This window comes from Coffea arabica, chromosome 11e, assembly GCF_036785885.1.
Source record: "Coffea arabica cultivar ET-39 chromosome 11e, Coffea Arabica ET-39 HiFi, whole genome shotgun sequence".
Lineage (NCBI taxonomy): Eukaryota > Viridiplantae > Streptophyta > Magnoliopsida > Gentianales > Rubiaceae > Coffea > Coffea arabica.
Genome location: NC_092331.1, coordinates 44,338,972 through 44,356,345, shown reverse-complemented (window position 1 = coordinate 44,356,345; position 17,374 = coordinate 44,338,972). Strand labels below are relative to the sequence as shown.

The 17,374-nt window shown below is 33.1% G+C and overlaps 1 protein-coding gene and 1 long non-coding RNA gene across 2 annotated transcripts; one reads left to right on the top strand and one right to left on the bottom strand.

The window, feature by feature from the left end:
- Nucleotides 1-664: 664 nt before the first annotated feature.
- On the bottom strand, nt 665-5,683 carry LOC113717868 (uncharacterized). The gene is made up of 2 exons (XR_003454537.2): nt 5,207-5,683; nt 665-1,075 (listed from the first exon to the last, which is right to left on the bottom strand). It is a non-coding gene; the product is annotated as an uncharacterized lncRNA (long non-coding RNA).
- Nucleotides 5,684-7,424: 1,741 nt separating this feature from the next.
- LOC113718306 (uncharacterized) lies at nt 7,425-16,639 on the top strand. Its single transcript, XM_072073032.1, has 4 exons — nt 7,425-8,486; nt 9,520-9,591; nt 13,880-15,856; nt 16,219-16,639. The coding sequence occupies exons 1-4, from the start codon at nt 7,520-7,522 to the stop codon at nt 16,563-16,565; spliced, it is 3,363 nt and encodes a 1,120-aa protein (XP_071929133.1). The 5' UTR covers nt 7,425-7,519; the 3' UTR covers nt 16,566-16,639.
- The last annotated feature ends 735 nt before the right edge of the window (nt 16,640-17,374 follow it).

Sequence of the window (17,374 nt, the reverse complement as noted above, 5' to 3'; positions counted from 1 at the left end):
TAAATATCACTTGAAAGTTGAATTAAAACTCACTTAAGGATTAGGGTTTTAGCTTCTTGAATCATCAACTTTGGACTGAATTGGAGTGAGATTTTAAGGGTTTATACTTCATTTGCATCCCTAGTCATCACTCAATAAGTTTAAGGTAACAAATCTTCACTAAACTTTGCCTTTTGATTATTGTCATTTGTGAATATTTCCTGTCTTTTCGGCAATTTCAAATTTCTTGTCTTTATCAAGTTTGGTGATTTTTTATTACACTTGTTCGTGTTGTTGATGATTATTGATGATGAATAAATCATGAGTTGTGAATATTTAGTGAAGATTGGTGAATTTTAGCTAATTTTATGCTTAATTTGGCTTAGTAAAAATGTCGCTTATTAAATTGCCAATATAGCATTTTAATTAACTTTGTGGGAATTTTATAATATTCATTTGACTAGTCTTCATAATTTTGATAGTCTCCTTGGCACAAATTGTTGTTTCTTCTCCACACGAACATTCAGCAAGCATTGGACTTGCTCGATTTCCATTTTGTCTTACCCGCAAAATACAAAAATGACACATCAAAATCGTTAAATGCCTTTTTCTTGATTTTAACCTTTTGCCTCTTAATCAAGTCTTAAGCCTTTTATCAGGAGCGGGTTAAAAAACTAAGCAGACATGAGAAAACCCAGGATTTTTTAAGTTCAATCCCGCTTATCATCCACCCAAAATTCTTAGAAACTCAAACAAATATCAGCCCATTTATATTCAAAAAACAAAATATTAGAAAACAAGTAAAATAGAATTTAGATAGAATTTACAGTGCTTTCGAGATGCTACAACGATGGTGGAGGATTCCTGCGTGAGCGACTGTAGCTCCGTCTCTTCCGTGCGCGTTGTGTTGTATGTTAAATCAACCTGCGTAGAGGGGCTAAACAAGAAACTCAAGGGAGTTTTGAAAAGTGTCTTGCGAAGAGAAGAAATTTGTGATCTATGTGTAGAACTGTCAATGGGGCAAGCCAGCTCGAGCTAGGCTCATTTGGCCCAAAAAAGCTCGATGAGTCTGACTTTTTAGTAAGTCCATCTGAGCCTGAATTTAAAAAATAGGTCCGAATTAAATATGAGTTGACTTTGAATCTCATTAAACTCAAACCTGATATAGGCTCGATCCTTAAATTAGCTATATATATAATGATAAATATATATAATGATATTATATATAATTATATATCTAAATATATTATTACTGAATACTAAATATATACAAATTATAACACAAAAATTCATTTGGAGACTTCTCTACTAACTTTTTTGAGAGCCAATATTGGTAATGCACAACTGAAACTCTAACTTTTGTTTTTGGTTGAGCAAATATTTTGTTGGCATAATACTGGTTGATTTTTTTTAGTCTAGAAACACAAATCATCAAGCATGTTTGGATTCAAGTCACAAAATTACGAAGAAATTCCAACATTTGAAAATTTATTGATTTATGATCGTATATTTTATTACTATTTTTCATGTACTTTGAATGAATTAGATATAAATATTATTAAAAAATTCTTAGTTTATGTACTTTTTAAGAACTGTTACTTGTTCATGTTTAGTTTTAATGTTGTAGTCCTATTAATATTAAATTAGTTTTACAACTCAATAGTTATTATATTAAAAAAATTGAGGAGCAATAAGTGACTTAGAACTAAGCCCGATTAAGGTTTAAAACCCGAATATTTTGTGAGTTGAGTATGATCATCACATTTATTAACTCGAAACTCATGGTTCAAAACTCGAAAGTATTACAAATTAAATGAGATGAACTTGTACTTATCAAAATCCGACTCATATAGGCCGATTGACAGACCTATTTATGTGTGAAATGATCCGAGAATTAGAGGTTCTCGTTTCTAATATCTCTCATATTATTTCTTGTTTCTTAAAGAATAACTTTTTTTATATACTGTTAGTGTAAATTTTTTTTTATACAAACAAATTTAGATTAATGCCACATAATATGAATTTGAATTTCAAATCATGCACATACAATATACATTAAAGACTGTTAGTATAAAAAAATCAATACATTATCAGTTTATAAAAAATTTATTCTTTCTTAAATCCCACACTTCCCTTGTCGGGAAAAAAAAGAGCCAAAAAAATTGATAAACTAGGAGGGGAGTTCGATATCAAGATTAGTCAAGGTTGAAACTAGGGAGGAGCGAGGAAGGCCCAAATTTTTAGAAATTATGTTTTTCTCCCTTAGAAATTTAAAATTTTCAAGTAGGCTCCTTATAAATTTAAAATTTTGCCCCTATAACAATTTGAAAATTCTGTATAGTGCATACATAACATTAGATTTGTTAAAACTGTCCCTCCTCTAAATTTTTTAATTTTGTCTATAAGATTATCTAGAGATAAAGATAGAGATAGGAAGCATAACAAATCGATAGACTTGAGAATGGAATCAAGTTAAACCTCATTTTTTTATCTTTATCTTTTTTAACAAAAAATATTTTTTAAAAAAAAGGAAATCCTAACTAAATTTATTACTACAAAGGACATTAAAATTAGTAAGTGTGCCATAAATAAAGAACTTTGCTTTTCACTAAGTACCTGTCATATTAGACAGTGGTACTGTTTAATTATCTAAAAAATGTTGGCTGAAACACACCCCTGAGATTTTTTTAAAATAATTTTTTCGTCATCATCTTTTTTATGCTAGAATATATGTGTGGATTTATACGAGTTATAGTGGACTCTAACTCATCCAATCTCATTGTTAGTTTTTTCTAATAGGGAAAAGAAGACATTTTTTAAGACACTATTTGATAACCCAATTTAATACTTAAATTAAAGATATTAAAATCTTAACATGTTCATATGCATTTAATAACAAAAAATAGAACATGTAAATTAATTAATTAGCACTAAATTTTTTAGACAAAACTTATTCTAAAAAATAAGTGATAAGGTATTTACTTATCACTTAATATGATATATATTCAAATATATGAGATTTAATATTTAAAATTTAATAACTTAACAACTTGAGACTTCAAATTTCATTTTTATTAAATGCACCCAAAATCTTCACCATTGCGTGGTTTCAAAGTATTGGTAGTTGGGCTTGACCGCTCTCGATTTGTGCAATCTACTTGTGTTCACAATGACACAACATTACAGAGAAATAGACATTGTAGTCTAGTCAAATAGGGTGTGTCCTTTGTTGACCCTTGGGCATATGCATGGGAGATTATTTGAAATATTTATTTAAAATAATTATATTTTTTTGTAATAAAATATATGTAAGATAAAAAATGATTGAAAAGATAAAAAATATTTTGAAAATTATGTTTGTGATGCAAATAAATATCTTGCTTTTTTAAATAATGATTTTCCAAACATACATATTTACTTTCATTTTAGATCGGGGTGCTCGAGATAAAGATTAGCTAGGATTGATATTAGGGTGGAAGGGGAGACCAAATTTTTAGAAATTAGGTTTCTCACCCTTAAGATTTAAAAATTTTCAAGTAGGCTCTTTATAAATTTATATTTTTGCCCCTATAAAATTTGAAATACTATAGTGTATATGCAACATTAGATTTGTTAAAACTCTCCCCCCATCTAAATTTTCTAATTCTGTCTATGAGATTAGCTAGTTATAAAGATAGAGATAGGAACCATAACAAGTGGATAGACTTGAAAAAGGAATCAGGTTAAACCTCACCTTTTATCTTTATCTTTTTTTTAAAAAAAAAGTATTAAAAAATGGAAATCCTAAATAAATTTACAAGTACAAAGGATATTAAAATTAGTAAGTGTGCCACATAAAGAGAACTTGTTTCTGTACTATAGTACTTGTCATATTAGACAGTGGTACTATTTGGTTATCTAAAAGGTGTTTGTCCAAAACTAGTTTTTCCATTACTAATTTATGTGACGTCATTTTTTCACCAATGTTTTAAAACCCGGACCGTTAATTGAACCGGTGAAGTGAAAGGGTCGAGATTCAACCGGTCGGACCGGTTCAACCCCGATTCAATAAATAAATAAATATATATATATATATATATATAGACACACATACGTGTGCACAGAATAAGATATAAATGCTAAACCACAATTAACATAAGAAAACTCCATAATTAACAACTTTGATCGGAGGTCTTCCTTAGTTTTGATGTGTCAATATTTTGGACTGACCTCACATAATAGAAAACTCCATTTCATAACTTTAACTTATCCAAAGTTGCATCTTGCCTTCGTTTACTTAAAATAATTTCTATAGGCTATGTATAACTTTAAGAAGCAAAATCTCCTATCCACACTGGATAAACCTTCTGTTGAGTGATGTAGCTATCCAAGAATGGTGCCACTAAGTTGGTATCAAATAGCATTTTCTTCCTTTCAAATGATTCAGGAAAATTCCAACAACCAGAAAATGATTATATTCTGATAAGTGGATTTCAGCCACCAAGTACAAATGCATAAACAAGTCATTTAACTTGTTTGTCGGCTTGCTGAACATGCTAACCAACATTTCCGCAGTTGCTGTACTAGAGACAGCCCAGCCATTTAGAGAAATCCAATTAAACTAAGATGTTTAAATTATCTCTTGCCTGATTCTACAACTAGTTCGCCATTCTGAAGTTGTCTCACAAATGCTATTCCCCATCAAAATTAAAGGAAATACATGAAACACAGAACTGTATCTGAACACACATTCTTTTTGTGCAATTTTCTTCCTAGTAAACTTTCGGTTGCTGCACAGATTTTTTTTTCCCTCAGCCAAGGGTCCATTTTCCTAGCTAAATTCACAGGCAGCTTAAGTATCATGTATATTAGACGCGTAAGAGGTTATTACAGAATTTTACCTTCCCTTTTCCTCCTAGAATTTGAAAGTTGCAGCCTGCACTTTTAGTTCCTGCTTCAGTTCTTCCTAAGCCGCACCAGTCACTCATTTTTTCCTCACTTTTGGCTCACGGTTTCGAGGTTACAAGCCGGAGAAATGAAGCTAGCAAATTTTTAATTCTCTCCCTCACTCTCTCGGTTGCAAACTGGAAGCAAGGAGGAACCAGAAATGTTTTCTTTCTTCTTCAATTTTATGTTCCAGCTAAGTATTATAATTGCTACAATCTTCAAGCCAGGCAACAAAGCCAACTAACGAGTGAAAAAGAAAAAAATTGTAGGACAAACAGACTTATCTAATTTGAGGACAAACCAGATCTTTTGTGAAGGATGGAGTGAAGACTTCCCTCCCTTCCGCCCCGCCTCTCCACAATGAAACTGCCGCCGTCGCGGCCCCTACTGCAAATGAAGCTGCCCACCGACAAAAATCTCCAGCAACACCTTCGAATCGGCTGTGAAGTTGGGGGATTTGGAAGGAGCCCATCACCCGACAAAAATTATGACCCATCACCCGGCGCTATGGAGCAAATGCGGCGGATGAGAAAATTGTGAAGATTGAAGACTGAAGACTTGAGAGAAGACTAGGTTTAGTTGTTAATTTCGGTCAAAATTCAGTCAATATTGTGAAAAATTAAAAAACCGTGGTTCACGGTTCGATCCGAATTTAATGGTTTGAACGGTTTTTTACGATTTTGACCGATTTTAGGATAAAGTCAACACAAGCTATGAATCGGACCGGACACATGGTCGGTTCGCGATTCGACCGGTCGAACCGGCCGGTCCGGACCGATTTTGAAAACATTGTTTTTCACCTTCCCAAAACTAGTCGACGTGGTTATTTCTAGTCCTCAAGATTGTGTTTGTGAGGGGACCGTTCAGAGACGGTCATTCTGCCCCGTATCCGTCCAAAACACACCCCTGACACGATGACATTGTTTGCACTTGACAAGATGTTATTGTTTACTTTCATTTTAGACCATTAAACACCGATAAGGGTAAGTTCAATTGAATGATTGGTGCAACTCTTGCATTATTTAATATTACTCGTATTAATTTTGGATAATTAAATTTTATTTATTTACATCAACTAAGTGAAAAATATATAAAATCTTATAAGAATTACACTAATTAGATAGAACCAGCCAAAATTTGATGAGACATGTATATCAATACTGTTATCACCGAAGAAATCTCGATGTAATTAACATATATTTTTACAATTTATTGGGCTAAATTACATGCATCTACCAAGAAACACATTTCAATTACAAGGTCCTACTTATCAAACCGACATATTAAGTTTTGATGGGCCTTTTCTTCGTATTAAATCAAAACAAACAAGTACATTACACACACGCTGGATCTTATAAATGACTTCATGTTCAAGTCTTTTCTTAGAGGAAAGACTTCAATTTTTCTCCTATTTAATTGTTCACTGTGACATCTGCACAAATTGAAGTGGCTGTGGTGCTTCTCTGTAACTCGTACTCGATGACATAGAAATTTGTTCGTGTCAGTTTTGTATAAGGTAGTTGCGGGCGAGATTATTTTCTGGAGTCAACTATCTAGCGAGCCTATAAATTATTCAAGCTCATCAATAATATCAAGTATTAAATTTTGATTTTTTTTTTGTCTATTTCCATTGTTAGATTCATCAAATCTTGACCTCAAATTTGTTAGCTTTAATGTAGAAATGGATTGAAGAATCAAAATTTGACACTATTTATTTTTAATAGGACAATCTAAAACTTGAAATAGATAAAATATCAAAAGTTGATGATTTGAATAGTTCAAGGACTTTTCAGGTAGTTTACCCTATAATATAGGATGGAGAGCAATATGGAAGGTCTACTTTACCTCCGTGGCGCATCATTATACTATTTTTCGTTGACTAGTGACCACACCGTCACTGTCCTATAGCCCTCACCGCACCTATACCTATGTGACACCTAGAGCTGTTAAGTCAATCGAGTAGCTCGAAAGCTCGTTAGAGTTCGACTCGTTAAGGCTCGAACTCGGCTCGTTAATTTTGGTTAACGAGTCGAGCTCGACCTCGAAACATGCTCGTTTAGTTAACGAGCCGACTCGAGTAACTCGTTAGAACTCGTTAATGAAGGGCATATTTGTCATTTTAGAAATTAAAATTATAAAAATTAAAAATTATAGATTTTTATTAAGGTTAATTTGCACGAGTTCGAACTCGAGCTCGTGAAACTCGACTCGTTTATCACAAACGAGTCGAGCTCGAGCTCGAGTTCGAACCACATGTACATTTAACGAGCCGAGTTCGAACACATTTTAAAGCTCGTTTTCCTAACGAGCTCGAGTCGAGTTCGGCAGCCAAATACTCGGCTCGACTCGGCTCGATTAACAGTTCTAGTGACACCCATATCTATTTGGAAGAGTCACACCCATATCTATGTGACCCACTCATTTTGACCCCTTCAAGGTCTTTTTTTTTTTTTTTTTTTTAAAAAGACTCCTTCAAGGACTAAGTCAAGTTGTCAAGCGGTAAGCCGCTACCAATAAGATATAAAAGAGCTATCTTTTTCTCACCTTACAAGGATCAAAGAAAATAAAAATAAAAGAAGGGCTGCTGTACTTGAATCCATTAGTATTGTTTTGTATGGCAATACAAGTACATGTCCACATTCCGGAAAGGAAAGTAAATATGGAGAAAACTAATCTCCTCTTCCTTGTAGCCTCGGTTGCAAGCCTGAGCACAGCTTCCTCGAGTACCACTAGCGTTCTTGCCCACAACAACACCCTTGATCATGATCTAGATGCTCTTCTTGCCTTCAAGTCTACCATTTCCGACCCCCAAAACTTCCTTCCAATCAATTGGTCCACTTCTACCTCTGTTTGCAACTGGATAGGAATCACTTGTAACAGACGCCATCAAAGAGTCGCTGCCATACATCTTCCTAAAATGGGCTTAGTTGGAAACATACCTCCACAGTTGGGGAATCTCTCTTTCTTAGTCTGGCTGAACCTTCAAAACAATAGCTTCCATGGAAATCTTCCAACTCAGCTGGTTCATTTGCGTCGACTCAAGTACATCAACTTGGCATTCAACGGCTTTGATGGCGAATTTCCATCATGGTTGGGAGCTTTATCTCGACTTCGTTTTCTTTCGTTGCATAGTAACAGAATTTCAGGTTCATTGCCACCAACGCTCTCTAATGCAACAATGTTAGAGACCATCAGGTTGGGTCGGAACCTCATAACTGGAAATCTGCCTCAAGACTGGAGTGCTTTACAGAACTTGGAGGCCCTTGACATGGGACATAATAAACTTGGAGGCCCTTTGCCTCAGTCTTTATTTAACCTCTCCTCATTGCAGATATTAATTTTTACGAATAATACTTTATCCGGTTACCTTCCGGCTAGTATCTGCCATCATCTACCACGACTCCAAGGGCTTTATTTGTCACGGAACGAGTTTAGCGGCGCGGTTCTGGCTGGTATTGGAGGTTGTCCAAGGCTTCAAATCTTGTCCTTGTCATACAATAATCTGGCAGGAAATATGCCACGACAGATTTGGAATCTAACTACACTAAGGGTGTTGTATCTAGGCGGAAACGATATTCAAGGTACGATTTAGGTAGTAATTCCATTATCTTGAGTTACAATTTCCTTTGGAAAAATTACGCTTTACCTTATCGTCAATTAGCGTTTTTCACTAGAACTCTCTTATGATTTCAAAAAATATGTAACCCCCTTTATGATTTGAATGAAAATGTCAAAGTGACAAAAACTGTCACTTAAAGAAACTAGCTTAAATGTAAAGGTTACATTTGTTTAAAAACTAAAATTACTGAAATGGCCAACATATACAAGTTTAGTATGTATTGCAGTTTAGCTTACCATCATTTAGCGCTTTTCCATATGACTTTTCTTTTCTATGGATTTCAAAATCTACAAATGACTCCTTGTGATTAACAAGTAATTTCCATCTTCACATTGAGTTACTTTCGATATTTTAACCAGTTCTGTTACAAAGGAGAGATCCATCACCATGACATTTTAATCCAAACTATAACAACTTTACGTACAAGTGAAAAGTACTAAATCAAAGGAAAATAATGTGTAATTGACCCATTTCCTTTATATGGACTACAGGATTTGTCGTTAGATATATGTTACATTATGGGCTGTCGGATTTGTCGTTATACATATGTTACGTCATGTTTTATAGAAATATGATCTCCATAACTCTCACACGATGTAAAAACAAGAAGATAGACCACAGCTTGGGACGATCACTATAGCTGTGATGGTTCCTAGCCAAGATGGCCCAGAAAAATACAAGAAAATGCATGGATGTCATTGGTGAACCGGCCTGACCAAAATTTATCTTGGAATTAAGCTTCATTAACTAAAATATATGAAAGTTCTAAGTTGTTTTCAACAATCAAAACAGTCCATAATTACTTCCCCGTTTTCTTAATTATATACATAAATAGAACTTGAATTATTCCGGGAACACATTTAAATCATTTTATTTTGCAAACTACCTAGTACCCTTTTCGGTAGCCTAAGATGTGTTTCTTAAAACAATTACTTGCATGTATACATATACACTTTTTCAGGCAATTATGTAAATATCATGAATCTTGTCTGCAGGTCAAATCCCAGCAGATATTGGCAATCTTACTAATTTGCAGCGGCTAGGCATAGAGTTTGCTAATCTGACAGGTAACAACCAGATACTTTTGATATTTACTTATGCTATCATATGTTGATTAAATCAAGGTTTTGAAATCTAACCATAACCTCAAAAAAATGATTAGGTTAAGGGTCATATTCACTTATTGGCATAAACAAGTGGCATTTCTAAGTTATCTCAATAAAATCATGGAAAAAGAATTCTTAAGCTATTGATAGCTAAGGGTAGCAATTGCTCATGTAAACCAATTTAATGCATCCTAACTTTTCTAAGAAAAATATAAATCAGATAAAAAATTCACTAATTTGTAGAAAGAATACGAAGACAAAGAAAATAATTACTTTAATAAATTAAAAAAGTCAAATTTACACAAGGATACATAGTATTTTAAACAAATTCAGTTAGAGAAGATAGAGAGAGAAATAGATAAATAAATAAATATTTGTGTAATTTCTGGGGAAATTGAGAGGACAGAAAGCAGCCAAGCAATAATCTTTTTGCTAGAGCAATAATCTTTCTCAAATGCTAAGAATCCCCTTAATCAATCAAGTATATTCATTGATTTCCATGGGACCCATTACGCACCAATTACTTCTATTTTCTCTCTATAAATAAGTTTATTAGTGCTAGGGTCTCTCAATCTGTCCCCTATTATTACCGACTTCTTCTTCATCTCTCTCTATTAGATTAATTGATCTATTATTTTTATGATTTACTAACTTGATTTTGGCTTTAATTTTTTCTTATATACTAATTCTTTTGTTCAACGTGCTCTTTTTTTATTTTTAAAATTTTATTCAAAAGATTCTTTTTGCAAATACAACATAATTTAATTCAAACAAGCAATAGTATCCTTACTTCCCAATATGGATGGGATATACAATATAATGCGCAATTAAACCTTCTCTTGTCTAGTTACTAGAGAATATCATACTTGATAGAAATCAAAACCTATATGACGAATATAAAAGAGGAAGAGATGGTACAGTTTTTAATGAGATCAACTGCAAAAGTGCATGATAAACAAGTAGAATGCAAAGGAATAAAATATGTTGCTGCCAAAAAATTTTAAATATATCAAAGCATTGAGTTACAGTGACATCATAACACTAATCATTTTGAACAAAAATTTGTTGGAATTAAATCATGCTATATTTGCAAAAATAATATTTTAAAGAAAATTATCAAAATAAAAAAGTGCATTAAAGAAAAAGAATTAGTCTATTAAAAAAGATTTAAGGCAAAATCCAAAAGAGTAAATCATGGAAATAATTGATGAATTAGTGTGTGTGTGTGTGTGTGTCTGAGAGAGAGAGAGAGAGAAGAGTAACAAAGCAAGAAAAAATGCAATTAGAGAGAGAAAAAAGAGTAGTAATTAGTGCTTAATAGATTCTAGGAAATTCCATGCAAAGATATGGAGTTGATTGATTGAGAAAATCTTAGCATACTTTAGCAAGAAGATTATTGCTCCGATAGTATCGCCAGCCAAAAATAGAAGTGTAAATGGATCTAATCAAGTCGAGCAATCTAGTGCTCAAACTTATTTGGTTATTTTAACTAATTTGAAATTTTGTTCAAATTTAGCTTATTTTTCTGTGGAATCGAGCTTGAATGAACTTTTATTGAACTGAACTCGAGCTAAGCTCGTATGGTTTGAAATTTTTACATATACAATCTAATTTGTACTAATCGAACCAAGCTCAATCTAAATTTGAAAGTTTGTTGAACCTGAAATATTGTTTAAGCTTGGTTTAACCTCCGGTCATTGCTTATTCCACCATGAAAGCTGAATTTATAACTTTGGATACTATATTTAAAGATGTAGAGTATTTTTGGAATTTGTTACTTGATATCAAGTTATAATCACAAACTATGTCTCGATCTCTATACACTATCTCTAGAGCCTTGAACAAGAGTATTATGATAAATCTAGCCGTAAATACCCTGGACAAATATCAAAAGATGGCCACATGACTGTTGAATATAAAATAACATCCAATAACTTGCGGATCAATTGACTAAGGCTTTGTTAATGGATTTAGTGAACTCGACTTCATTATAAATGGAATTGACATTCTTCATCTAAAATCATTAACAATCGGACCCTACCTTTATTCTAGCACTACAAATAGATGAACACGTTAAAAGATGACAAGAAGTTGTTAACAAGTGGTTGTGAACACTAATACTAATACTTATGTGTACCATTCCACCCACTAGTGCATAATGTTATTAAAAGATTGAGTGTGTGTTGAATTTATACTCTTAAATGAAGTTTAAAATCTATCATGGTACTTTATATTAGAAAGTTTCAAAATGACTTCCCTGGCCTATATGATCATAGAAGTGATGCAACTTCTAGGAAAAGTTTGAATTTGTTTTTGTTTATAATCATGAATTTAGGACACAACATATGCTTGGTAAAAGTGCGAAATTTTTTTTGTGAATTGATCAATGTTCATAATACTATATATGTGGTATATCTAGTCTAATTTGTAAATCAAGATTTAATGCTATAAGCCATCTTAATTTGATCAGATTGTAGTGATATATTTGCACTAAAAGAAAAGTTTAAATCAAATCATATTTGCCTTTATGCGTGATTTTACTTGTACTAGTTTGATATCTCATTTACAAACTAAGTGGGGAATTATTGAATTAGTTTTTTAAATAAAATGTGAGATGTACAAATAAGACTCGAAATGTACAAATGAAACATGGAAATGTACAATAAATATTGAAAGACGTGTGAATGAGACTTGAAAACATACAAATAAGTCTTGAAATGCACAAATAGGACTTAGGTGATGCATGTATGTGAAACTTGAAAAGCAACATTTATGGACCAAGTGATCAAATGTTCGGTGCCAGATTCAAGTGCCATTCTAGCCGAATCCGTCACTGGATCATGATTAGAAAGGTTCAAATATTTGTCTTTTCAAATCTGGGCTCAGATCCAGCCTGATCAGCAGTGATCTGGTGCTAGATCCTTGTTGGTCATACTAATGAACCGGATCCAACAATGGCTCCAGTTATTGTTGCATTTGGATCAGGGTTGAATGTTGGTTAACGGATACAAATGGTCAGGGTAGTATGTTAACCTCAGGAAATTTTTCTAAACACGTGCTTTTTGTAGAACATACTTTCTTAAATTAATATTCCTTCTATCCCACTTTGATAGTTCTATTTTTCTTTTTTATCTGTTCCAAATTATAATTTACTTTCTAATTGAAAAATATAGTTATCTTTTAATTTATCTAAATACCCTTATTCAATGTAGGTTATTATTAGTGTAAACTATCTTGTTTAATTTAAATTGTTATTGAATATAACCTGTCCCATTTAGTAAATTTTGATTTTCCAAAACATATTGATATATGAAAAGCCAATTTTGTTATTCTTTCAAGCTTATTGATATAAAATGAGAATTGATTCTTTCTTGACCATCAATTTAAGTTCCCACAAACTATTAATTCAAATTTCCATGAATAATTAATATAAAGTTGTACTCTATTTAATGTAAGCGTATTTTAGAGACAACCTAATTTTTTTTTTCCAACAAAATTAACTACTTTTTCTTAAATTATGTCAAAAAAAACTAGAACCATCAAAATAGAACGGAGGGAGTAAGTCGCTTCAAAATACTTCATTTGATTCTTAAATCAATAAATGCTTTATAATTGAGAAAGTGGCTAATCCTCGTCACCTTAAAAGCCACAAATACGCAAAATGGTCCATTTGATCATTAAGTCCTATATATTGTTGCTAACATGACTGGCTTTTTTCTTTTTCTTTGTTGGGTGAAGGAACAATTAAAAGACGCTGAGAAATGATGCAGTAAAAAAAAAATATACGAAGAAATAAGAGGAAACATAATTCATCTTTCAAGAGCAGTAGATGGAGTAGATCAAGCATATATCTATAGCTTTTGAAATGACCAGTACGACGAAGCTGTTGATTCCGTAATTGAGAATTTTCGTGCTAAATGAAACCAAGACAACCTGTACTTTTCGTTGCAGCGATAAAGCAAACAACCGTAAACAAGAAAACAATTAATTAACGCAAAAGCACTTAGAGCATGCATTTTTGTTGAAGTTATTGCAATAAGCAAGGCAGCTTGAGGGGGTGTCGGTTAAGTACCGCCTTTTAAAAGGGATTGGCAGAATCTCTAGAAGAGGTTCTTGTAATTTTTCCAATATATATATATATATATATATATATATATATATATAGACACGCACATATTATGTATGTATTCATGGATTGAATTGGTTTTTCTTCTCATTTAACTCGTTGCCTGATTGTTTTTTTTATCAGGTGTTATACCTCGTGGGATCGGTGACCTTTACGAGTTGGAGGAATTACACTTAGGCGAAAATAGGTTAACAGATCCTGTCCCACAGAAGCTATTCAACATTTCAACTCTTAGACTACTATCCATAGAACTTAATGATTTTTCAAGCATTCTTCCTTCCACTTTAGGTGTTACTTTACCCAACCTTGAGGTGCTTCTTCTTGGGGGCAACAAATTCACCGGAATTATATTGCCAACTCTCTCCAATGCCTCTAAATTGAAGACTCTAGACCTGACAAGGAATAAATTTGTTGGTGAAATTCCTGATTCTCTTGGTAGCTTAAGATTCCTAGAATTCTTAGTTCTTTCAAAAAACAATTTTACTCTATCTGGAGGTATGACCTTCTTCAGTTCTATAGGAAATTGCAGGTATTTGAGAAGGTTGTCCCTAGGCGAAAATTTACTGAATGGAAATCTTCCAGTGTCTATTGGAAATCTTTCAAACTCTCTTGAATCAATTAATATGTTTCATTGTGGAATTGGAGGTGAAATTCCAAGGTCACTAGGCAACTTGAGCAACTTGAACTCCATACACTTAGCAAGGAATGGCTTGATAGGAGCAATCCCAAGTTCCATCTCAGGTTTACTAAATCTTCAGCGGATAAGTTTTGGAGATAACAAAATACATGGATCAATTCCAAGTGAGTTTTGCCATATCCCCAACTTAGGATACTTAAAGTTGTCAAGAAATAGACTGTCTAGCAAAGTGCCGAACTGCATGGGGAACATTTCTTCATTGAGATATCTTTATTTAAACTCCAACAATCTAACATCTAGCATACCGACAAGCTTATGGAGCCTTAATGATCTGTTGGTACTGGATTTGTCCATGAATTATCTCAATGGTTCTTTGTCCTCCCAAATTGGAAATATGAAGGCACTGATCAATCTGAATCTATCAGTTAACCAGTTCTCCGGTGATATTCCCAGCACAATTGGGACGCTACAGAATTTACAGGAACTCTCCTTAGAGCATAATAAACTGCAAGGGTTAATTCCAGACTCCATGAAGAAAATGTTGACTTTGCAGTATTTGGATCTGTCATTCAACAATTTAGCTGGTATGATACCTAACTCACTGGAGGTACTCTTGGATCTTCAGTATTTGAATGTTTCCTACAACAAACTACAAGGACCAATTCCTCGAGGAGGACCTTTTAAGAACTTCACAATCCTATCTTTTCTTGCTAATGAAGCATTATGTGGTGCTCCTTGGTTCCAACCTTGTCAAAATTTTTATCATAGATCAAAGAAAAAGATACTCTTGCTTGTGTTGCTGCCAATAGGATCTGCTGTCCTAGCCTTTGCCATTTCACTTTTGTTGATGAAGAGGTTTACAAGAAAGAAAACTATGGCTGCAGCTCCTGATTTGTTTCCAAAAACAACATATCAAAGGGTATCCTACCATGAACTTCGACAAATAACAAATGGTTTCAGTGTGAGTAACTTGCTTGGATCTGGGACGTTTGGTTCAGTTTACAAAGGGGCATCTGCAAATGGGATAATTTGGGCTATAAAGGTTTTTAATATGAAGCTCGATGACATACTGAAAACTTTTGACACAGAGTGTGAAGTCTTGTGCCGCCTCCGTCATAGAAATTTGATCAAAGTCATTAGCGCTTGCTCTAATCCGGACTTTAAAGCTTTGGTACTAGAATTCATGCCTAATGGAAGTCTGGATAAATGGCTTCATCTTGACCACCATGTCCTGAGTATCATGCAAAGATTGGACATCATGATTGATGTGGCTCGTGGGTTGGAATATCTTCATTATGGGTATTCATTTCCCATAATTCATTGTGATTTGAAGCCTAGTAACATTTTACTAGATGGAGCTATGGTAGGTCATGTTAGTGACTTTGGAATTGCTAAATTCCTAGGAGATGGAGAAAGCCATCTACAAACAAAAACCCTGGCAACAATTGGGTACATCGCTCCAGGTTATTATTCTTAATTCAAAGCCTACAATTTTTAATTTTGGGTAAAATAGCCTGGTAGGTGCTTTCAAATTACGCATCAAAACACTTAATAACACCTACTTGTTATATGAACACACACACACTCTCATATATTATTCACCTACATTTAGATATTTTCTCAAATTAATTTTACCGTTGTCAAAAAATTAACTCTTAAAATTATCTTAACGAGTATCCTTGTCACTCATTAACCAAATCAAATTTAAGATGCAATATGTCATAACACTTCTATTGTATTCTAAATATGATACATTATAATCTTTTTAAAACTACTATTTTTTTCCTTGCTGCAATGTTAATGTGAATTTCAATATTTATGATAGAGTATGGACTAGAAGGACTAGTGTCAACAAGGTGTGATGTGTACAGTTTTGGCATTACCATGATTGAAGCATTCACTGGAAAGCGACCTAAGGATGAGATGTTCACAGAAGAGCTTAGCATAAGGTGTTGGATTCTGGAATCATTACCAAGTTCTGTAGATCAAGTTGTCGATGTGAAATTACTTCATCCAGAAGAAGAACAAACCAACATGGACATGGCTTGTGTATCATCTATCTTGCAGCTTGCTTTAAGTTGCAGTTCAGATGTCCCAGAGAACAGGATCAACATAAAAGATGCTCTCACAACACTCGAAAATATCAAAACTCAATTTTTACAAAGAAATTAGAAGGGCTAAAGCATTGAAGAATTATGAAACGATATACATTGATATTTATGACTATGGTGGTTAGATTGCCTTTCTTTTTTTTTTTTTTAAATTGTTGATGCTGACTTGTTCTTATTTATTTGCATATGTTGTTTGCAAGAAGTAGATAATTTCGAAATCTCCCTAGCATATAAGACAATTATACTCAGTATTGGTCAAAATCAATTTTAATATGACAAGCATGGTATAATAAGCATAATGAACTTTAGCAGGTTGAAAGGAATTTTGTTGATTTGTGAAGCTTTGGTAATTACATTTATTGTAGATCTTGTGATGTTAGAACTGGAGGACAAAAGCAGTTAGCAATTAAGGACATCTAAATAAATTATTTGGATTGGTTTAGGCCAATTAAATATCTTGATTCTTATTAACTTTTTCCCTAATACATCTATAATTGAATTTTTAAAATTTATTCTTTCTTACTATCTCTTGAGTTGGTCTTCTATTGAGTCGCTTTTGTATCTTCCTTGATAATCTTTCTTTTGCTCATTTACTTATCTGCAAAAGGAAAAAATGTTAATTCCAAAAAACCTCCTCTAAGAATACAATTTTATCACTTTGTCCCCTGAACATTAAATTGCATCAATCAAATACAAACAGCAAATGAGTGCTAATTTTCCATTCATTTCTTCAAATGATATGGACATCCTGCCAGTAAAAAGACTAAATAACCACCTAAATATTTTAGGCCTAGTTTCATTTTCAAAATACCCGTTTGTAATAGACTTTCATATTCAAACCTCTTGTATATATTACCAAAAACATAAAAA